The sequence below is a fragment of the Stegodyphus dumicola genome, chromosome 6, assembly GCF_044657685.1.
Source record: "Stegodyphus dumicola isolate Sdum_Otavi_A_Nest chromosome 6, ASM4465768v1".
Taxonomy (NCBI): domain Eukaryota; kingdom Metazoa; phylum Arthropoda; class Arachnida; order Araneae; family Eresidae; genus Stegodyphus; species Stegodyphus dumicola.
In genome coordinates, this window is record NC_140773.1 from 46,100,635 (window position 1) to 46,125,348 (window position 24,714).

The following is a 24,714-nucleotide window of genomic DNA, read 5'->3' on the forward strand; positions in this document are numbered from 1 at the left end:
GAAGGATCTATTGCAATAAATTTCTGATGTATTAAAAAGATATGATCGCCATTGTTGATAGATATGATCACTCAGGACAGTTTTATAATTCAAACAAAAGCAGCTGTTTCTTCTAAAGCACAGTTCTTTTAAATTATTAAAAAGAAAATGCGTTCTAAAGAAAGAAAAATAAGTTTAACTTTTTAATTAATGAAAGACAAGTTAACCTTTTGAATTCACCCTTGTCTATCGAAAGACGATCTCAAGAGGTTGCAGTTCTCGGGCTCTTGACGTTTAAATAAAAAAATCTGAATTCTCCATAAGGAATTTACTGAGGATTTCATCATGCGTACTCAGTGGGAGATTTGTTAGTCTGAATCTAGCATCGCAATGATGTGGTTGGGGTGTTCGGTTCTTCTTTGTTTGGTGCTGTTTTCAACAATCAAAGCTCAGTGAGTAGATTTATTTTCAAACATGTCTTTAAAATAATCTGTTACGGCAATATCGGAGTGACATTTAATGTGCCTATATACATATGTATAGATGTATTTTTTTCCAAGTGTTTCAGAGGTTGAACGAAACCTAAATTAAAAAAGTTTTCGAATCTCTAGAATTATTTTGATTAGAAGTGGAAATAAAAAAATGTAATATTAAATTTATTAATTAAATCAAAATTTAAAATTTTCCTTTAATAAAAAGCAAATTTTATTTATTAAGGTAATGCAGATGAAATTTAGTAAATGAATTACATATTTAAAAACTTTTGAATCTTGAGTTTCATTTTCTCATCATAGCTAAACAAGCTATATTTGATTAATAATTTAAATTTGTGACATTCTTCCGGAATTTTTTAAAAATTACAGTGAGTGAAAAGGTGGGAAGAAGAATTATTTCGTAAATAAACAAAGAGAAGCTCTTAACATGGAACGCTAAATTCTCTCCCCAAAATTAAGAAAAAAGTGGTATATTTAGGATTTTTCAAGTATATCTATCTATTGATGATCCAAATAAAAACGCAACCTTTTATCTATATTGCTTATAATTAAGATATATGGCTTAAAATTTTATTATACTGATTTTTATGTAAACCATTGTCTACAAATTAAGCAAGGGCATATGTTGAATATTCAGAAAGGGTTTGTTGTTTAACACCAAATTTTTGGTAAATTATATTATTGTATTATATTATTTTTAGTAAATTATTTTATCGACTGCTTTAAAATTAACATAAAAGTAAAGACATTAAGAGAAACTGCAGTTTTTACTTCCTTGTGCGAAGTAAAAAGGAACTGTAATCGCGAAAAATTTTGGTTATCATATTTCAATGAAAACATACATTTTGATCGCTATCGAATACAATTTAACGATGTTTTTGCGTGACATTTGCACGTAAGGACAGAATAAAGGACTCTTTTTCCCCCAAAAAATTTATAAAACTGTTTTAAAATGAATCCTGAAGAGATTTTTTCGTGGCGTCTGTACGTACGTATTAAAAACGAGTTGCCTCAGAACGTTGAAACATAGGACTGCTATAACACGCAGATGTGCACATCCCATTTTGGTTGCAATCGGCAGCACCAAAAGTATATAAATATAAATATAAATTTAACAAACATTCTCTATTCGTAAAAAGCAAATTAAAGTTAATAAATTTAAATGAAATTTATTATTGTTGCGAACTAATCTGCAATATCATTTAATAAATTCTGAGAGTATATGTAAGTCAAGTGCAAGTATAAAAATAAAATTCCAAAAATTATTTAATCCTAAAAAACGTATTTATAAAATCGCATAAGTGAATGATTGTTGAGCAGGCAGGAGACAGACTTATCAAGGGAAAGTTGCCTCCAAACATAACTCTTCAATCATTCAATTCGTGTTTCGTCATACTTGCACTTGATTTACATATGCTCTCAGAATTTAAATGATATTGTAGATTAGTTAGCAACAATAATTAATCATTTATTTGTTTGCATTAAATTTCATTTAAATTTATTAACTTTAATTTGCTTTTTACGATAGAGAATGTTGTTAAATTCAAATTTCATTCCTTGCAGCAATGGCACAAGAGAATTATTTAAAATTAAATTTAACTTTACTTTATTCTTTTGAAGCAAATATATATATCTCCATTCTGTTACTCCGCTCAGTGAGCTCAGTTTTTTTATTCTTTTATGTTTATAAATTGTGCATTTTAAAAATGATTGATGAATTATGTTGTTCTGGTTAAGATTTTTATGCTTTTTGTTAACCTGCATCCAATAAGCGTGGAATTATCAAGAATTTAAAAGTATTTTTAAGTGCGGCTAAGCCTAATTTTTGATTACCATGGCAGTCATGTTTGTTTACATTTGTAACTTAGCAGAATAGTGGATTTGTTGCCAATCTAGAGAAACTAAGCTTCGCAACAACACAGTAACATCTTCTTTTATTATTGCAAATTAAATTATGTTTAATTAATTCTGGACTTATAATTTAAGTTATTAGCTTGTTTTGGCGTAGAAACTGTAATTTTAATTGTAAAATTTTTTTAAAATTGTTTTAACTGTATATGGTGTTTTATGTTTTTCTATACCTTTCAATTTTTAATGAACATATTTTGAATTTTTATGAATTTTTGGTTTGCCGAGAAGTGAGAACTGATTTAAATAGTAGCGCATGCGCATTAGGTAAGCAGCGCTGAAATCGCCTTTTTCCTTTTTTATTTGTTTAATTCCTTTTATACATCGTTTTAGGCTTATTATAGTATTTGAACAAAACATGTAATTCTTCAGATGACATAATTTTTGAGCACTCTGAGTTATAAAATGAATGCTAATGCTATTAAGTGAACGTAGCGCCGAAGTGTCGCTATGGTAAATAAATATAGTGAACTTTAAAGAGTGCATTTATTCTATTGTGGTTTATGCGCTACCGACGAAGTTGATTTAATTCAAAATTCGTTAACTGTTAATTCAATATGCTTAAATTAAATGCACTAAAATTGTGTATAATTTAATATTCCGTATAAGGAAGTCATGTGGTATACACATCAGATTTTTTAGTGTTGTGATCATATGACTACTTTATTTCATACTTTTTAGAGCGAATCAAGGTAATAGGAATAGCCTTAAGATTAAAAAAAATAAAAAATTATTTTAACGTTTTTTCCATTAAAAATATATTTGAGATGAACTTTTTTTAAATTTACAATTTTATTTTAAATTAAATTTTTTTTGGAAATTTTTAATGTTTTATTTATTATTAATATCTGATTCAGCAAGCAACTTTCAGTGCGGCCGTTATACTTTATTAGGTAGTAGTGCGCGTCATCTATTAATGAAACGCTACACGAAACCTTTTGTATGCTATCGCACACAAGCAGATTCGTTAGAATGTAGTTTTATGACAGAAATCTGTACCTTAAAAATAACCTTTAAATAAGAACAATAAATTAAAATATTTCGTGGTTCGGATTATTGCTAAGTTTATTTAATAATTGTTTAAAGTCCAGCTTTTTCTAAACTTCAACAAAAAAAAAAAAAAAAAAAAAAAAAAAAAAAAAAAAAAATTGGGGATATTAAAAAAGAAATTGCTTTTCATTTAGAGAGCTCACAAATTTAGTTTTATTGTAAGAACCAGATCTTTTGTCTTTCTACTGGGATATATTATAACTTCACGGTAAACATACATATAATTTCGCAATACGCATAAGTATAATTTCACTCACAATACACGTTACAAATTTTTAATTAACATTCTAATTAGAACAAAAATCCTAATACTGTTGTGTACTAACTGATTATGCTTTTTGAGAAGCAAGCTACGGAATCGCTGTTTTACTTCTATAGTATTCGTTTGCATGCCGCCTAGACGGTATAGTGGTTAGGGTCGCATAACTGCGAAACCGAAATATGAAACTCCGGGTCCGAATCCCGGAGAAAGCATGGACGTAAAATTGTTTATTCTTTCATAGGAGGTAACGGTGGCCGGCTGTTAGGTGCCACCACAATAAAATGGGCTTCACCTCTGACCTTAGGAGTGGCCAATGCCTTTATAGGCAAGTGCCTGCCATTGGAAAAAAGTATTTATTTATATTATTTGGAATAGAAGACTAATCAAAATCTCTAAAATCCAAATGAGAAAGATTCTGATCATCCTTGCAGGAATTTGTTTTTGCTGATTCAAATGAAGATCTCTTCTAGATTGGTCTTGTGCTGAAAGGTCTGGTCTTATTTTAACACTTTGCGGGCCGCGCATTTATCGAAGCGCCGTTACGCTGCCGTCGGTTCACGCAGGTTCTACTGCTCACCAACGGTGATATTTACGCAATTTTTCGAAACATAAGTAGTTGGTATATAATTACTATTAAAGAAAGCACTAAAATAACTGTTACACTATTTTATTCCAATTATATTTTTTAATTAATACTAAAACGTTTTATTTAAAAAGTTTAACTCCTAGGATCTATAGTTCTTTTTAGTATGATAATTCTAAAAACATTTTCCAACATGCAGAGAAACGTTGCAGGAAGCACACATGTATGTATTGGAACTTCTTTTCTTTTCGGCAGTGCAGACTTTACAGGCCCTTCGCGGGTTTTGAATTCTCCCATTATCACTAATACGTGTTATTCTATGTTTTCTCATGTTCGTAGTAAGTCTGCCTGGTGGATCAAACCTCGGCGATCTTTTATCACATTGAGCAGCCGATCTTGATTGTTGCTCCTCTTCATTCCCATTAATCCATGCTAGTGCAAGGTTTAATAAAAATTGTTTGAATAGGATTTTCAGAATTTTTGATGTATATCTGGAACACGTTGAGTAATGCACAGTTTATGAGATATAAAACCGTTTTTTTTGTCCATTTTTGTTTTGCGAAGTATGGAATAACACGATAGGTATTGATCGGCGTGATCAACACCTTTCATAAATTTATTATACTCTTGTATGCAAATTGGTTTAATGCACTTCTTTTTGGTTCTTTTACTCACACATTCGATCATGTCTGCTGAAGTTATCGTACAAATCATCATTATCAATTTTTTGGCCGAATTCCATTTTTGTACCATAATTTTCCCTTTTTTACGAAATTCCATCGACTTAGCACTCCTCTGTTTACTCTAATTGTGCCACAGATGTTTGTTTTATGCTTTAGTAACTCCTCTGCAACCTTTCCACATATACATTGTGCCATAAATTTAAATATGGCGATAGCACGGACAATATTGTTGCAATTAGCGATTTTCCTTGCGCGCAATATATTTCTAAATTGCATATATAACCAGATGTTGCCTCACACACCATACGAACTAAAATTCCATATTTTATAATTTTCGCAGGATTATATGTACGAAAAGATAGCCTGCCCCTCCATGGAATGATACCTTCATCCAGCGATAATTCTTTCTCGGGTTCATAAATTTTTTGAAACTTTTCTACCAGGTACGAGTAAACTGGTTTTATTTTATCAAGCCTTTCTTGGCAATGCTCATTATTATTGAAGTCCCAATACTTCTATAACTGCCGAAATCGGTTACTTGACATAGTATTCCCAAAAATAGGTGTATGTAATCCAGGGTGAGTAGACCAATAATCGTCTTGTTCTGGTTTTCTTACTATTCCCATTAGGATATCAAACCCCAAAAGTTTTTTGATTTCTACAACATTTGTATCAATACAAGCTTTATTCTTTTTGATTCATTGTTGTTATCATTATTCTGCTGATTATGCTATAAGTTTGTTTGTGTGGCAAACAAATTAAATAAATCGTCCATAATGAACAATTCCACAGTTGATAATATATCTGGTGTGTATGGTACCTGTAATCCAAACCGTTCCAGGCAAGCATGAAAGTTAGGTTTAAAATCAACTTCTGACCAATCATTTGCCACAGAATTCTCTTTATCACTTTCAGATTCACTAATTATTGGTCTTCCCTTATTTTTGAATCGTCTCACAATTATATCGCTCCCACTGTCCGAATCACTTTCACTATCAGAGCAATTATCCTCTTCTGATAACAGATCAGCATATATTTCCTCATCGAAGAACATTTTGAAGGATATCTTTAAATCTAACGTAAGTTTCCGATATTTGAAGGCAGCGAAAGACAGTCTCAAACTAACAAAACAAGCGTCCATGAAAAAAAGATTTCAATAATAGACAGTCTGGTCAATTGGAAGAGGAAAACAGTTGAAACCAATGTTTCCTGATCGTCAAATGTTTTGCTATAGTATGTCTATCTATACAAACGTCGATGTGAAGCATCGTTGTTGACGAAAATAAGTCACGCGTACGTGACAGCGGCCGAGAACTGTTGCCGAGCAAAAGTCACGCCAGCGTGACAGCGGCCGATAACCGTTGGCGAGCAAAAGTCACGCCAGCGTGACAGCGGCCCGCAAAGTGTTAATAAAACAGCGATATTTTTCGTGTATTAAAGAGATACTATAAGCACAATGGAGTTCATAAATTCATCCTTGGTCTGCGCACTTATTCTGTCACTAAAAAACAACTAACAAGACCAAAACACAAACAAAAAATAAATAAATAATCCGAAAGCTTTCAGATTTTATATCACGCCTAAAAGGGCGTTTTTTTAACATTTTGTGTGTTACCTTTAAATATCATGTTCTTCGCACTTAAACCATGAAATTGAATTCAACAGCAATATCGCAAAATAATTTAAAAGAGCGTATTTTTAGAATTTCCGACACACACTCTTGCTCGCTAGCGATAAAAAAAAATTTTCTTTTCGTACAGTGTTGCCATTGCTCGCTTTAAAATCATTAAGTTTGTTAATAAAAAAATTCGTTAAATTTTACAAAATATGAAATAGATAATAAAACAAAATCCAAACTCCAGATTTGGGCTTCAAGATGCCCATATTCAAGTGGAGGATTACATTATGCAAAGCATCTAGATACACTACACACACACACACACACAAAAGAGGGGGGGGGGCAGTTCTATATCTCGCGTTCTACTTGGCCGATTGACGAAATTCAACTTGCGTTTTTCATGTCTCGAAAGCACGATTTAGGATATATATTAGACTTATATATAGCATTGTTCTAATATCGGTATTTTGACACAAAATTGGACTTTTCCTGAAATAACATACCAATTTTTTCCACATTTCCATTCTATTACGCCAAACTACCAGGTTTTGTAAAAATCGCAGAAGTAGTTTTTAAAAAAACTAGGTCTCAGAATTTTAGCTCCTCAAAGTTAATTGAATTTGGTATATATTTATTAATCTCTCTTTTTTATTAAACTTATTCGATTCTTCCTTTCACATTTCCAAATTCAGGTTCATTCCAAATAAAATTCACTCATTTTTTATGATTTATTTTTAAAATTTGTAATTTTAAATAATTTTTATAAATTTTTCAAAAAAAAGTTTTTGAATTATAATCTATAAAATTTTTACCATCATCTTAAAGTAGAAGTTTTTCTAAGCATACCTGCAAAAAATTACAATTTTTATTTCAAAATTTCCGAAGATATACGTGAATTTATATATTGGCGTATTTTGAAATTTGGCATATTTGTTGAAAGCGATAAAACATCAGACACTTTGCTAAAATTATTTGGAAGTAGAAAGGATGCGACTTTTTTCCGTTCATACACAATGTAAAAAGATAGGAACGAGGGCCCTTTTATTCTGCTCCAGCATAATGGAAGGGAAAGGAAAATTGGTTGCTATATATTTGGAAGTTCGCCAAGTGAATTATTCTCGGCCAAGTTGAAAAAATTTCTCCAAGGTAAATTTTGAATTTTTCCGTAAATTTCGGAAGAAATTTTACAAAATTTAATATCTAGGCATAATTTTAGTCGTAGAATCGAAATATGGAAAAATATTGGTATGTTATGTCAGAAAAAGTCCGATTTTGTGTCAAAATACCTATGTTAGAGCAATGCTATAAAAATCTAATATATAACCTAAGTCGTGCTTCCGATACATGAAAAACGCAATTTGAATTTTGTCAATCGGTCCAGTGGAACGGGAGACATAGAACTGCACCATTTTTTTTTCGCAGTGTAACGATGTTTTATCACAATGCAAGAAAAATACATACATTTATGCAGATTCTTCATTATTTATTTCCTTTAAATATAATGTAGGGTGATAATATCTGGTGGCAACAATTTGAAAGTGATACAGCCTTTTAAAGTTTTCATCGCAGAATGCCAAAGTAAAATTAATAGCCCTTCTGGGCTAACGCCCTTTGGGTTAAAAATTGATAACTCTAGGTACCGTTGTTTTATAGGAATGCGAGAAATACACATTTATGCGAATTCCTCATTATTTAATTTCTTTAAATATAATGAAGTGCTCTAATATTTGGTGGGAACAATTTGAAAAGTGAACCGACATGTATAGTGAATCAACGAAAAAAAAAAAAAAAAAAAAAAAATTCTGAAAGCTTTCAGATTTTATATTACCTTTATTTATTAAATATCATGTTCTTTACACTTAAACCATAAAATGCAATTCAACAGCAATATCACAAACTATTTAAAAGAGCATATTTTTAGAATTTACGATACACAGTCTCCCTCGCTGGAGATAAAATTTTTTTCCCCGTACAGTGTTACCATTGCTCGCTTTGAAATAGTTTAGTTTCTTAATTAAAAATTCATAAATGCTTTACAAAAAATGAAACAGATAATAAAACAAATTCTAAATTTGAAATTAGGCTTTCAGATGCCTATATTTGGGTGGAGACATACGTTATTCCAAAATTTGATGGCTGTAGGTACCATTGTTTTGTCACAATACGAGAAACATACATACATTTATGTAGTTCATTCATTATTTAATTTCTTTAAATATAAAACAGGGCTCTAATATTTGGTGGCAACAATTTTAAAAGTGATTCGCCGTTTATAGTGATGCAATGCAAAATGCTAAAACGAAGTTAATAGCGCTGGGCTAACGCCTTTTGGGCTAAAAAGAAAAACTCTTTCTTTATCATCATCATTTTAAGCTACTAAATGGCTAATATTTTGGATTTGTGTAGTATGAAAATAGCTTTTGCTCTTATTTTTATATTTACTGCTTTTACTGCAAATTCCCAATAAAGAAAAACCTCCCTATAATTTTAAATATTTTTTTGTTCCACAGAAATTTCAAAAGCTAAATATCTGTTGAATTACATCTTTTAAAAGTACCTCAGTTTTATTTTCACTCGCGCATCCAGTTTTTATAAAAGGTACTTCGGAACTAAAAGATTAAGATACAATAATCAAGCTACAATAACACGCTGAACAAATATTAATTCAGAAGTCAAACAACAAAAATCAGCGTTATATTTTCAAATATCCACAGGACTAGTTTCGATGGTTTAACCTAACCATCATCCTCAGCTGCAAAAAAGCAAATGGAATTTCTGGTTCAGAAATGAAAAGTAATCAGATTTTAATTAAATATATAGTATAATATAAATCTAAAGCAGAGAAATCGCCTCTAGCATACCAAACTGAAGTGAATTAAATTTCTTGGTAAACAATGAATATTCTCTCCATGTAAGCTGTAACGCAGTAGAACGCGATTCTCTTACTTCATGTACTGCGCAATGAAAGGAAGAGAGAAGTCTTTTTTCGCTTCTGTTTTGTTGATTGAATATGGTACGATCTTTAACCTACACTGTCGTTTTTTTATAGTCTGTTATTTAAAACTAGGCAATTCAAAGTCGTAGCGCCTCCCACCCTGCAACGTGTACCATCATGCCATCATTACCGCACAGAAGGAATTAAGGGATTTAAGCAACACATTACAGGTTTCGACTTTTTTCCGAAGCAGTCATTGCTGTGGTTATGGGTCATGGTTTGGGGGTAAGAAACAGCCTTAAAGTGCTTATTCTAAAGTAACAGGCTATAGTGGGGGATCAACAGAGAAAGGCGGCACATGGCAGTGTGCAATTGTTTCATTTTCAATTTCTGATTAAAATGAATGATTCAGTGCATAAGTCAGATTAAACGCAATTCACAGCGATTTTATTATACGAATGAGTTGGAAAACAGTAAGTTTTTCCCTATATTTTAAATTTACAGGTATGTGGTGGATGCATTGCATACCCTCAGACCCATTGGTTATAAAAACACAATATAGAATCTACTGTATACTTACTATATATTTTCTTGGTTTGATATGTATTTTTGTTTGGTGATAATGATCCGAGTCATCGATACATTTTCAAAGTGTTTTTGATGTTTTATATCGTGTTAAAAGAGTGAAATTCCTAATAAATAATTTAGAATTTAAAAACACTTAGTCAATTTCTCCGAGGATGCCATGCCTACGTTTTTCTTGAAACAACTATTTGTTAGATTCGGGGTTTAGGGATTCTGATAGGGACTCTGATAAGTGTTTTTTGAAGGTTGTTTGTTATGAATTTCCCTCATCCAAAAGTACTGAATGTGGTATTGTGATTGAATTGGAAAGTGTGTTACCCAATGAATAGAATAATTTTTATTTTATACAGATTGTTTTCAATGTATGGCCAGTTATTTATAGAAGTAATAACAATTTCTTTTCAAGATAAAATGAACGCAACATATTCTCACTGAAAATAGTGAGGGCACAGCGGTGTACATGAAACTTTGTAGGTAAACAAGTCATTGAGTATGGAAATACTTGGATTTCTGGGACGCATACCGTATCAGTAAAAGTTTAAAAATTTGATATTGAATACAGGCTCATGCCTAAATTAATTATTCAAACATAAAGCCGGTAGTTGCTGGACAGACAGAAATATGACAAATCAAAAGAAATAAAAAAGCTTTGTGCATAATGATTGACGCTCTTTGGCTGATCCGCAGTTCAATACCTTATATCGGTATGATAACTGAATATGCTGGTAGTGAATTATTTATCCTTATCTAAAGTTTTACAGCGAATGAATGCTCATAATTCTGAGATTATAAATGATGCCAGAAATTAATATCCTCATATAGTTAAACATTTAAATATTCGAGCACTACTTTTTTAATGAAATTTAATTATAAAATAAGATATATTATTTCTCTCCGAAACGTGGAACTGATTATAAAAGATATTTTTGTAATGAAGGATAATTCACACACTGAATTGAAAAAAACCGAAAACCAAACCAGTATCTTATTCAAACTGATAATTTGGTTTTAGATGATATTAATTCTCATATTATCACTTTTAAATTTCATTCAAGTTTTCCTCAAAGGCTTTATCAAAGGATACATAAGAACAGGCCTTAAAAGTGTTCGAATTTTATTACGAGAGCAAGGATTTTTATCTAGGAGAGTTAAAACTTAGTTTTTAACAAAATTGGAGATTTTGGTTTTAACAAAATTAATTATCATTATACTTCATCATGGAAACAAATAAGCTTTAATCCCATTTGCGAGATAAATAGGGATAATTTTGTCGACTGGTTAAAAAAAGGCTTGAAGAAAACTTCAAAAATCTAGCAGTCTATTTCGAGATTTTTAAAACCCTGTCGTAACACTTTAGTAATAAGAAATAATTGAGTGAGAAGTTTAAAATAGTGTATGAATTTTGATGAAGGCTAGAAAATAGGCAGGTACAATGGATCTTCCTCCCTTACTATGGAGGCTCAGTTTTAGAAAAATTAATATAAAAGCAGTAACTTTTCATTGTATTTTATAACAGCAGTAAACTTTTATTGAAAATAATATAATGGAATACATAGTCATAACTTTCCTGTTCCTTATTTTTGACTCGTAGAATTCTGCGCAGGAAAGTTAACTAGAATAATTTTTATCCTTTTTGTGAAATTAAGAACGCGTTAGAGATCATAAATTTTAACTAAATGAATCCTATTATTATTAAATTGCGAAAGTTATAATAGAGCATTTTTTAGTATTTTTGATTTCTTAATAGGACACTTCTTAAAGAAATTTTGTTGACACTCTTTTGGTTTCTTCTATACTTCGTCTTTAAACAAATTTTATTACCAAGGAAGGAAGTTTTTAATAATAAATGAGTATAATACAGGGTGTTTATAAAGTCCCGAACCCATTTTGATGTTTAATAACTCATAAAATAATGAAAATGTAAACAAACTTATTGCATTTATTGATGGAATAACTTTTATATATTCCGTTTCAGGTTTGAATATCTTTACTTTTGTAAATATCGTCTGAGTGTGTGTTTAATTTCAGATAATTTCATTTTCCAGTCTAAATATCTGTACTTTTCTAAACATCGTCTGCTTATTAATTGAATTTTTCTCTCTTTTGTTTTTGGCAACTATTGCAATGTCATGCTTGCTTTTGATGCGTTTGTTCTAGTATTTTTGTATGTGATGTTTTATTCGACCGGATATTAAGGAGAATGCATGCACCACAAGAGAAAGCACAGATTTTATGGTGGTTCATAGAAACGAAATCCATAATGCAAACACAGAGAAATTTACCAAAAAGATCCTCCATCCAAAAGCAGCATCTTGCGGTGGAAAAAGAGTTTCCTAGAAACTGGAAGTATCGCAGATAAGAAACGTTCCGGACGTTCCTGCACAAGTGATTTTAATGTTGAGCGTGTCAGAGAAACATTTTTACACAATCCTAGAAGATCTGTGAGATCAGCGGCAATATAATTGGATATGCCAATTTCGACGGTATACAAGGTAATTAAGAAAAAATTAAAATTGCATGCATACAAAGTTCAAATTGTTCAAGTTTTGGAACCGGACGATAGGCCCAGGAGGATGGCCTTTGCAACAGATATGCTAAGGAGGATAGAAGATGATACTGTATTTCTGACGTGCATAATGTTCTGCGACGAAGCATCCTTTCGTTTTTCTGGCATTGTTAATCGCTATAATGTGCGCATATGGGGATCTGAAAACCCCCATGAATACCGTGAGGCACAAAGGGATTCCCCAAAGGTTAATGTGTGGTATGGACTAATGCACGACCGAGTCATTAGACCTTTCGTTTTTACAAAACAGACGGTCTCATCAGTCGTATACTTAGACATGTTGGGAAACTTCGTATTTCCACAACTAGAAGAGCTTCAGCCACATGTCTTTTTGCAACAAGATGGTGCACCAGCTCATTGGGGTACCATCGTTCGTAGTTCTTTGAATGACTATTTTACGGGAAGATGGATTGGGCGAGGCGGTCCAATTCCTTGCCCACCCACATCACATGATATCACGCCGCTGGACTTTTTTCTTTGAAGACTTGTAAAGGACAACGTTTACAGGAGGAGAGTGTCTCGAACATTGACGATCTAAAAGTCAGAATTACAACCACAATAGCCTCTGAGGATGCCGACATGCTTGCCGGTACCTGGCGTGAAATTGAATATCGACTTGATATTCTCCGTGCGACGAAGGGGGCACACGTGGAAGTTCATTGACAAGGGTCATGAAACATTTTGAGTCTATCTAACCATTTATGTTATTAATTTTAATCTATATTTATTATTTTATGCGTTATTAAACATCAAAATGGGTCCAGGACTTTATAAACATCCTGTATTATTAATATCTTATTTATATAAAATTAGCAACAATTATTTATTAATGATTAAGCATTGTTCTGTGAGAGGTTTGGAAAGAAAATTTGTGGAATGTGGATTGCCTTCCTCTGTTCCTTTACACTGCTGAAATGAGCTTTAAAGATATGAATGTCCGAAAGAGCAAACTTTATGGGTATCTTTCCAACGCTTGAAAACCAATTTACCAGTTTTAAACCAAAGCTGTAGTGACTAATTCTGCAGATTGATCTTTTAATGGCAACGCTCCAATCCATCGTGTATAACGATCCTTGTTATTTAGAAGATATTTTAATCGTTTGCAAATAGGTAACGGACCAACCAAACCTATGTTTAAATACTGGAATCTGTGTGGAGGTACTTTGAATTTTCCAAAAGCTGACTGTGTATATTTATGGACTATATACAGTGGATGGACAAAAATATGGAAACACCTTGTGAAACGCATGTTTGAAAAGAAAGATTGATTTTAATGAAATATGTAGATGGCGCTGGCGTTTTTGACTACTGACGCCACCTATACAACTTCATAAATGTGCTAAACAGTTCAGTTGTTGTCGGAGTACTGTTATGTGAGGTTGGCATTGCATTATGTCAGAGTTAACAGACTTCGAATGTGGGTAAATTGTTGAGCACTTATGGTAGCTGCTTCCGTAAGCAAGGTAGGCGAGGTGTTTAATGTTTCAAGAGGTACTGTATCGAAGATTTATTCCGCATATTTGAAAAGCGGAAAAACATCATCTGCTAAATCACAGCTCGGACGAAAGTGTGTCCTGAGCGATCGTGACAGACGATCATTAAAGGCAATTGTGACGAAAAATAAGAAGACCACAACTGCAAAAGTTACTGCTGAAATGAATGTTGTGTTACCGAACCCTGCGAGTACCAAAACAATTAGAAGGGAGCTTCATAAACAGGGAATCGCTGGCCGTGTTGCAATTGAGAAGCCACTCATCAGTGATGCTAATGCCCGTAACAGGAAAAGGTGGTGTTTAAGTCATAAAGCCTGGACTATAGAGCAGTGGAAGCGAGTAATATGGTCTGACGAGTCTTCTTTCACATTGTTTCCCACTTCTGGCCGAGTTTACGTCTGGAGAACGCCATCTCAAGCCTATAATACAAACTGCTTGTTGCCAAGAGTGAAACATGGCGGGGGTTCTGTTATGGTTTGGGCAGCCATATCGTGGTTCTCTGCTAGCCCCATGATAACTGTGTCAGGGCACATGACTGCCAAGACTCATGTGAACATTTTGGCCGATCAAGTTCATCCCATGGTACAAACTTTGTTCTCCGATGGTGATGATGTCTTCCAAGACGACAAAGCCCCTGTTCACACAGCTCACATTGTCTAGGACTGGTTTTCTGAGCACGAGGATGAGTTGTCCCCTCTCCCCTGGCCACCACAGTCACCAGACCTGAATATTATCGAACCTTTGTGGTCTACATTGGAACGGAAAGTGCGTTCTCGTTATCCACCGCCAACATCGTTATCTGAACTTGCCACCGTTTTGCAGGAAGAATGGTATGATATTCCCTTGGCAAACATACAGGAACTGTATTTATCCATTCCGAGAAGACTGCAAGCTGTTTTGGATGCCAACGGGTTTCCTACACCATATTAAGCAAAGAAACATATTTTTTTAAAGGTGTTTCCATATTTTTGCCCAACCCCTGTATATTTGGCATGGTAAACATGCTGTAGTCCATAGTTGACGGCCTTTTTTTCATGTAGGCCATATGAAACGTTTCGTTACCAACTTTATTGTAGATCTTATTCTAGGGTGAGATAAGTTATGAATTTATGAAAACATTTTCTGCCGAAATTCTGCAAGTATGTACGGACGATTATAATTTGTATAAATATTGCGATAGATTTTCTTATCGCTGTCCGGTGTAGGGATTTGTAAGATTTGTTTGGGTTGCTTCTCAATATCTCCAAATACTCACCTTTTTGACTCTGCTATATAATTTGCAAGTCTATTGTAGATGGCACAGAAATGGTGTATATATGGGGGAGTATATTATCAACGGTATTTTAATCTCCTTGGATGAATATTAGTTGAGAATTTGCCAGTGTATGAAAGCTGACTAGCTTTACTTGGGGAGGCTTTTTCGAAATCTTTTTGGAAAGCAAATGCTATTAGTTTAGTATCAGTATTTATTGTAAGAGATCGACCGTTTAAGACGTATTTAAAATGTTTCATTGCTGTATAAATGGCTAATAGTTCTCTGTCATAGGCACTATATTTTCGCTGTGTTGGTGTCAAAGCTCGGGAGAAGAAACCTAAGGCTTTAACCTTCAATCACCTGAAACACCTAAGGGTTGTTTTTCATTGTCCGCAATCTAATGTAAAAGAGATCCAATGACAGTATCGGGGGCATCAGTTGTTAATGATATTTTGGCCTTTTCGGATGGGTGAGTTAAACTGATGGTATGACTAAGAACATCTTTTAAAGCTCGAAAGGCGTTCCTGGTTTCTTCCGTCCAGGTTATTTGTTTTCTGCATTTCCCTTTGATACCACTGAGCAATGCTATTAAACGTTGCTGCAGTTTCGCACAATTTGGTAGGAATCTGTGATAAAAATTCACCATCAATTCACCAATCATAAAAAATTCACCTAAAAATCGTCTTAAACTAGTGAATGACTTTATTTCCGAGAAATTACTGATTGCATTAACATTCGTAGAAAGAGGTTTAAGTCCTTCATCTGAAACTTCGTATCTCATGAGTGCAAGTTTAATTTGACCAAATTGCAGACATCATGTCAGCTAGGTAATGGAGCCCCTGTTCTCTGGTTAGCAGTTTGACCGAATTTATACTTTTCCGCATTAATGCACAGATCATATTGTTTAGTCTCTCACAAACTGCTTGCACATGCTGCCGATGAGTTTCTTCATCGAGAGAGGCTATGCGGATGTCATCCAAATAGCAAAATACGAATTCTAGTCTTTTCAATACCTTATTCATGAAACGCTGGAAAGTTTGGACCGCATTGTATAAGCCGAATGTCATGAATGAGAACTCAAATAAACCGAAAAGTCTGAGAATTGCTGTTCTTGGTATATCTTCTTCGCGAATCAGAAATTGGTGGTACATTGTGATGAGGTATATGGATGAGAATAATGTTGTTCCCGCTAAAAAATGCAACTGCAGTCTGTTAAAAATGGAAGACAGTATCTCTCCAGAATCATAACGTTGTTTAACGCTCGGGAGTCCTCGTAAGGTCTCCAATCATTTGATTTCTTCTTAGTAAGATGTAGTGGGTTCTCCAGTTGCTCTTAGATGGTCTGCATACATCCATTTGGATAAATTCAAATCCTTTTTAGCTGCTTTCAGTTTATCGGCTGATAACCTCCTAGCTTTAGCAAAAACGGATGGACCTGTTCGCTTCCACAATTACAAAGGGCCAGTTGAACAATCGTCTGAGTCCAAGATCAAGCTTGAGTAGATTTCGGCCATATGTTTTGATTTCCGTGCCATTTGCAGCCAACAGTTCTGCCCTTGTATACATTTTAAACCAGGTGGCCGATTCTTTGTCGCCAACGAAAAGACGTCTCATCTCCCCCCTTGTCTCTCTATTGTTAATGAGAGACAGGGGTCCATATTTCGCAGGTTCTTGTCCGTGATCCTGATGAGAAGATGCACGGTGTTTACTCTTAAATGACTTGTCGCTGAATTTTTTGTAATAGTAACAGGTATCACTGGACTTGTAACAAATATAACTTTTATCTCTTGATTTGGATAAGGAACGATGATTGGGACGACTTCGCTGTTGTCTAGATAAAGTAGAAACTTGTAAGCTGTTTTCGGAAGCTTTCAGTCAGTCCTGTGTTTACATTTATGGACGAAGTAGCAGGTACTTGGGGGGGGGTCGTAGGATTTAATTTCCAAATCTTATCAGCCATCATTGCCACCTTCGATAAATTTTCGCCAGTAACAGATATAATGCTGCACGTATTAACTGGTAGACGTTGGAGCCGCTATCTCTTTAGGAAGGTATCTGATACTTTGTCGCCTGCCGAATTACGCATTTCACACAGCAGCTAAGTATTTTTTATCACCAAGTTCTAGTTCACTCAATATTTTCTGGGTTTTCTATCACCAAATCTGCATATAATAAAGTTAATCTGCCCTTAAACGCCTGATATTTGCCGTCTTGTTGGCAGACTAAGCAAAATATCGGATACTTTTGACAAAATATCGGGTTCGTTGGAACTTATCACATTACTCTGTTTGGTCAATAGCTATTTTAGCATATCTAAATTGTGCTTCTAGTTAGAAGAACCATATTTTCCGGTCTGATTTCCAGGAAGAAAGAAACTTCAATGCTTACCCTGGTGACAGCCGCGGTTGTTGCATCAGCTTCAGTTTCTTTACTTTCATCGTCGTCCGCCATAGTAGAATTAGGCGTAACGGATGTAAAGTTGTCTTTATTCAGTTTATTTTAAGTTTTTTTATGTTTTAAGCTTTTCCAGTTAAAGATTTTTTAGTAAAATACATTTTTTTAAAGTTCATTTAGTTTTAACAGATTTGATGCATTTTCAAAGTTTTCAATAAATTTATCAACCCAATTGTATATAATATCACCAAAGACATATTGCACTATAGAACAAAATTAAAATTTTTAAAGTTGACTTAGTCGTTTCAGAAGTATATTAGTCCCGCGTACTCGGAATTTTATACTTTTCAAATGAATAAAATTAATCGAGGTCAGAAAAAAATACGGGGTTTTACAGTGGGCAAGTAGCTACTTACAACGCTGTCAATAACACATATTTAATAACGGGTGAATTATTTATAACATGCGTATAATGACATTTCCCTTCTTACACATCATAAATAGAATTGGATCACATCCAGGTAAATCAGTTAGGTGCCTAGAATGTAGGAAAATGATAAAAACTCTTCTCTGACTCCGATAAGACTAATATTTATTTAGGTGTATAGAATATAGGAAAATGATAAAAACACTTCTCTGACTCTGATAAAATTAATATTTATTTACATTTATTCATTCGTTGTTGCCAAATTCTGCGTTACAAGGGATGGAAGAAAAATGCATAAAAGATTTTAAATTGCAAATAAGGTGAGATTGACTTCTTTGTTTTCTAAAGATGCTGTATCTGTGTATGATAAACATTTATTATTAGGAAATATAAAAAATATACAAGGTTTAATGATATCTCCTTTTATCTATAAACATCAATCAAACATTTCGATGATTGCCGATGAACTATTCGAAGAGTCATTTTTCCAGCATTATGTTCAGCTATTAACAATCATTTTTTTTAAAACTTTGACTCCTGAGCAGCTCTAAAGTTCTGCTTTTGAACGAACATAAAGCACATCTTGCGGCATCTAAGCTATCGGTAAACTTTAACATATATTCCACGTAATATAATGGTCGTTTGATGGTCTTTTCACCATCTGGATCAAGATTTTACTGAACAACTTAAATATAGGGACTCGTTTGTGCAAAATTTATTGACCTTCGACTGCTGTATCAATTTTTTCCAAATTCAATTTAATATAAAAAATACCATTTTCACAGCTGCGGTTACTTGGGAAGAGAAAGCAATAAAGTGTTATCAAAAAGCATGGCGAAAATTGTGGACAGAAGTATTTAAAAAAATTCTTTCGAAGAAGATGTAATTATTGAATATCCAGTGACCATTTCTTCTGAGTTACTGAAAAGTCTTCCTTCGAAATTTTCTTATTTTCGTTTTCTGAAACTGAAATTATTGAATGGATTTAAGATGTAAAAATTGAACCAGTTTTCGAACAGTTGGGTGAGAAGAAAACAGTAATTCAAAATCTGAATCAAAAAAAAAAAAAAAAAAAAAAAAAAAAAAAAAAAAAAAAAAAATTGAATCTTAACATAAAAAAAAGACAGAGAAGTGACTAATCAGGAGTTTCAGCAAAAATCATTTATCGTTAGGCTGATGAATAGTTAAACACATTTGTGATAGTTGTTAAAAAATATAATTTTGGAAAAATAGTGAATATTCATTGTCTACGGAATGATTTTTCTAAACATGTGACATCTTCATTGTGGGCGTAGCTTACGTTTGCTCATTGTGTCATTGATCAAACTCAAGTTGCTATATCTGCAGTGTGCAGTTCGAATATTTACTTTATTCCATGGTTTATCCCTAGTTCGCTTTTCGAAGGAATGAAAGGCATCTTTTTCCTTTTCCTACTTCAGGTATATTAAAGAGTAATGAAATGTGAGATGAGTGAATTTAATATCTTGCATTCTGTTACTTAAGCAATTGTTGTGCTAAGTATCAACCAATCTAATTCTTACAGTTTCTATGCCAGAAAAGTTTGAAACAGGCGTGTTAAGGTCGGAACTGAATTCTTTGCTTAAAATAACTGCGTCGCTTTGAGGATTCCAGTATCATAAGCTATTTAATAATCATATATTTATTTATCGTTATTTAATTTTATCGTCATTTAATTATCAGATCTTTTCTAATCATATGGGGCCTTCATTAGCTCAATGAAGTGCAGCAGATTGACTTAGCACAGACTCAACTGATAGGCGGAGATATTTAGTCTTGTAGATGAACGGTTTTGTAGATCATGTTCTAAATATGCTCTACAGGTTCCATGTATGGCGGTGTTCGCAGAAAACATTGCAGCAAAAACATCGCGGACGAAAACATTTCGGAGAAAACAACGCAAGACGAAAACGTCGTGGTACAAAACATCGTCGGAGAAAATAAAGCATCGCAGTTCTAAAACATTGTGTACAAAATATCGTCGTCGAAAATACGTCGTCGTCAAAAACTTCGCAGTTTAGAAACATCTTTATGGAAAATATTGCGGTAAAGAATAACGATAACCAGTGCATGACGATAGCATCGCAGACATGCGTTTTTCAGGTTTTAATGATTGTAAAAGGATACTCGCATAATGACTGAGAGCGCAAGATAGAAAGAAGGATAATTTTTAGTTTCATATTTTTTATTAACTAATAAATATTTACTGAAAATGTAAAATGGAAACTTAAATATAGAAAATTAATCCAACTTATAGCACTTAATAGAGTTTTAAACTGACATAGTTAACTTACAAAAGCCATTAATAAATTATTTTTTTATAAAGTTTTACTGGTAATTATTCAGGAAAAGCATAATCTAAAAAAGAATTGACAAAGAAAGATAAGTAACTGCATGACCTGATCTGTAAAAAATTGCGAAGTTAATTATGAGATTATTTTCTTCACTTTTGTTAATCTGATATTCTTATAGTGAAAATTATTTCTTGTTTTGTTTAAATTTCTTCTTCTGTTTTTTTTTTTAAATTTATTAGTTAATAAAAAATATAAAGTAAAAATTATCCCGTAACCATGTCTGGCAATCTTAGATGGCCGTATCTTCCTTTAGAATTGCCCCAAATGCTCCTCAAACAAATCGCGAACGATCTGGGCGCGTCCACATGGCGTATTAACAGCTGTTATGAATTGATAACACCCGCTTATTGCTTGTGGTATTCTATCTTCAGAATAGTTTTGGTTTTCGCAAGCATGAAGTGCAGTGATGAAGGTTTAAGTCTAATAATTCGAAGGCGTTTGCCTAAAAATACTTGTTTTAAAATGCTATATTACTATAAATAAAATGTGTATGTTTGTTAACCAATATCATGATTTACGCGAACATCACATAACTCTGTAATTAATTCTTCGTGCCAAACGAAACTTCAGTTTCGTCGTTGCACCTGCTTGTGATTATTTCATCGCTATTGGGTTTCTATAACCTATAAATGGCTGCAAATGGTCACAAAGCAACTAAAGATAGTAGTTTCCCTTTAAAGATTGACTTAGTTTGACTAGTAAACATAATTCATGCCAGGCGAATACGCCCATGTGCATGTTGGGATTACCACCAACATGCACAATACCTTGTTGTAGACTGGATTCACAGCTTCATACAGTCTGCTTTACTTACAAGACCAACAATTAGCTCGTACCAAATGGAAACATGATTTGTGGGACAATGCTACGTTTTCCTATTACCTAGGGCTTAGTGCATGTATTTCAAAGCCTTAGTGAGTGTTGAAACCCAATCAGTGTTACAAGTAATAGTACTAGATTCGTTCTTCTGCCTGTTGTACCTATCAAATCCAAATTTTGCTACTGGGTTCTCATAGACACATCTCTCGCGCATTCTTCATTGACTGCAGCAATCAGTTTGTATAATATCATTTATCTCATATGGCAGTGATCATTTATCTCATATGCTTCGTTATAATACGGTATGAAGCGAGGTATTTTAAGTTTCAACAACTTTCGAAATGCTATAATAACTGGAGCTTCAATTATCATCTTCTATATTTAAAATAATTTAATTCTTATTTGATAGCCATCATCACATTATTAAATATTTCGTAAAACCTTCAAGAGTCAATAAACAGCACTGAAATTTTTAACGCGAAGCCAGCGTCGCTTTTAAAAGCATTTAAACATTTTGGTACTTACGTATTAACGCAACCACCTTCGTGTAATTTAGCGATTTGTTACAGATGGAAAGGTAAAATTTACTCATCGGGTGCAAATTTGCAATTTTCGCGAGTTTTTTTAGGAAGATTCTCTAACTATCGTTATTTATTGTTAGTTGGTAGACATCAACACATGAAAAGTAAATATATTTTAGCAATTTAAAATACAAATTTTAATAATTAGATATGAACTATATGTTACATTAAAAAACAAAATACTTGAAATTTTCGCGAAGTCTTTCTGTAAATTTTTGGCGTTGTTCTTCTACCCATATACATCGTGATCTCTTCTCGCTTAAAAATACATCAGAGAATTGCACAAACTTGGCCATGCGCATTGGCTTCTTATCGAACTCTCCTCATGATTGTTTCCTTTAGCAATTTTCTCGAAATATTGTATTTTTGCTGAACTTTTACAGCAGTTTCTTCCATTATTGGAAAATTCCACAACCGATAATTTAAAATAGATTTGAAGGCAAAACATGATGTCACGATATGTATATCAAAACCAGTGGAACTTGGAATACAACAAAAAGAACGCTTTTGATGTATTTCCAAGTTCCACTGGTTTTTCTGAAAAACTGCGTTATCTGCCTGAAGAATGTTTATGTGCATAGTTGCAAGAGTTTGCACATTCTGAAAATTTGCCGATTTCCACTAAGGTGGTTGTAATAACATGTAAGTATCTGCCGCCCAACCGGGATAGTGGTTAGCGACACTGTCTGCCATACTGAAGAGCCCAGGTTTGAATTCCAGAGAAGGCATAGATGTTTTCATGTGCGGCATGGGGACACTCTAAATATGCGGCAAGCCGAAAGTCCTCTTGAGAGGTTCAGGGTAGGGAAAGAGGTGTCGGAGAACCTCGGACCTATCCCCACGGTGTGCTGTTCTTCAAAATTAGTGGCGGAACTAAGCAAAGCCGTTTGTCACCTTTACGCTTTACTTCCCATTAAGTCACTAATCTTTAGTGTCCAAGCCTTTTGCCAACTATAGGCGCAATCTTGCCTGCTTGTCACGAAGAATTTCGTGGACTTGCTTTGATAACAAAAAACAGTCACAAAAAGCAATATTTAAATACCGCATTTTTAACCTACGACTTTTTGTATTTTTGCCTACTTTTATATATATATATATATACCGAAGAGCCATTACATTATGACCACCTTCCATCTATAATAATGTGTTCATCCAGGAACAAAACCACTGCGCGTGCGCGGTTGATGTTGGAGTATATAAAGCGCATTGTCTTTCCAAACAAAGCGCGATTAGTGACTTAATGGGATAATGGGATAAGCAGCTGATTTATCAGACTTCGATAAAAATCAAATTATTATGGCTCGGCGACTGGGACATCAATATCAGAAACGGCGCGTTTAGTGGGCTGTTCGCGTGCAGTTGTTGTGAGCACATATCGAAAGGGTGTATGGATCGTGAAACGACAAGTCACCCACCAGCAGTGTGTCGTCGATAGCGCATTTATTCCAGAGAAGAGCGGAGATTGCTGTGTATTGTTTGCTGTGACCAAAGAGCTGCAATAGCCGAAATCACCACAGCTACAGCAGTGGCGACCCAGACAAACTCAATAAACGGTGCAGCGTACATTGCTGCGTATGTGCCTACGCAGCCGAAGGCCGAAGCATGTCCCTGCACTGACGGCACGCCATCGTCAGCTGCGTCTGCAATGGGCCAAGAAGCACAGGAATTGGACATTAGAAAAATGGAAGAAAGTTGCATGGTCCGACGAATCACGTTTTCTGGCCCATCATATCGACGGGCATGTGCTAATATATCGCCTCCAACTATATATTAGCATCTTGTGGAGTCAATGCCATGTCGGGTGCTGGCAGTTTTGAAGGCTAAAGTTGGTCCTATATGTTATTAACAGGGTGGTCCTAATGTAATGCCTGTTTAGTGTATATATGCACAAAAGATATATTTATCTGTACATATTTGTGTGTGTGTGTGTATGCTGTACGCGTATGCCTATGCTAGCTGTGCTTTTTAATTTTTAGTACTTTGAAAAAAAGTACTAAATATTAAAAGCTTCTCAGAAAAAGTTGTGTACCTTTACAATATTTCTTTATGTTGAAAGAAGGATTTCGTGAAAGAAAGAGGGTAGATTTCTTAAATATTTTATCTCATTCTGTTGTTTATTTTTAGGTCTTTTTACATAACTGCACCAAATTCTTTACGAGTGGGTTCAGACCAAATAATAGGAATTGCCATTGATGGCAGAAGGAAAGCTTTGGTTAATTTCTACATCCAAGATCACCCAGAAAAAAGGAGAAACATAACACAGTTACCGATAGATGTTAATCCAGGTGAGATAAAATTAATAAGTGGTACTACTAATTATTAGAAAAATCTCTCTTCTGTATCTTTGAGATGCTTTCTTTTAGTGTATGAATTTTGAACAGTCGCCAATCTTTGGTTAGCATGATAAACATATAAATATGGCTAGTTCTTCACTCAACAGCCCGGCGTGTGACGACTTGCTTTTACGATGACCAGAAACTAAGACTAAATATCAAGTCTGCCGCCAGCATGTACACACATGCATAGCTTTTTAAGACGCAAAGTAGCCCCACTGTTAAGCATCGCTTCGCCTACAAAATGCCCTAAGTGATATTTGTGGATGTTGTTTATTTTTTGTCATTTGATTGCTGTGATAAAAATAAATAATATTTGCAGTAATAATATTGCAATATAAATTAATATTAATATTGCAATATAAATTAATATTAAT

At 33.8% G+C, this 24,714-nt stretch overlaps 1 protein-coding gene across 1 annotated transcript in view; it reads left to right on the forward strand.

The window, feature by feature from the left end:
• Positions 1 to 282: 282 nt before the first annotated feature.
• Positions 283 to 24,714, forward strand: part of LOC118183538 (venom factor-like) — a 337,533-nt gene continuing 313,101 nt past the window's right edge. Inside the window, exons 1-2 of the mRNA XM_085818275.1 lie at positions 283 to 431; positions 24,129 to 24,289. Coding sequence (XP_085674401.1) covers positions 370 to 431; positions 24,129 to 24,289 — 223 coding nt within the window. The 5' untranslated portion in view covers positions 283 to 369. The remainder of the gene's footprint in view (positions 432 to 24,128; positions 24,290 to 24,714) is intronic.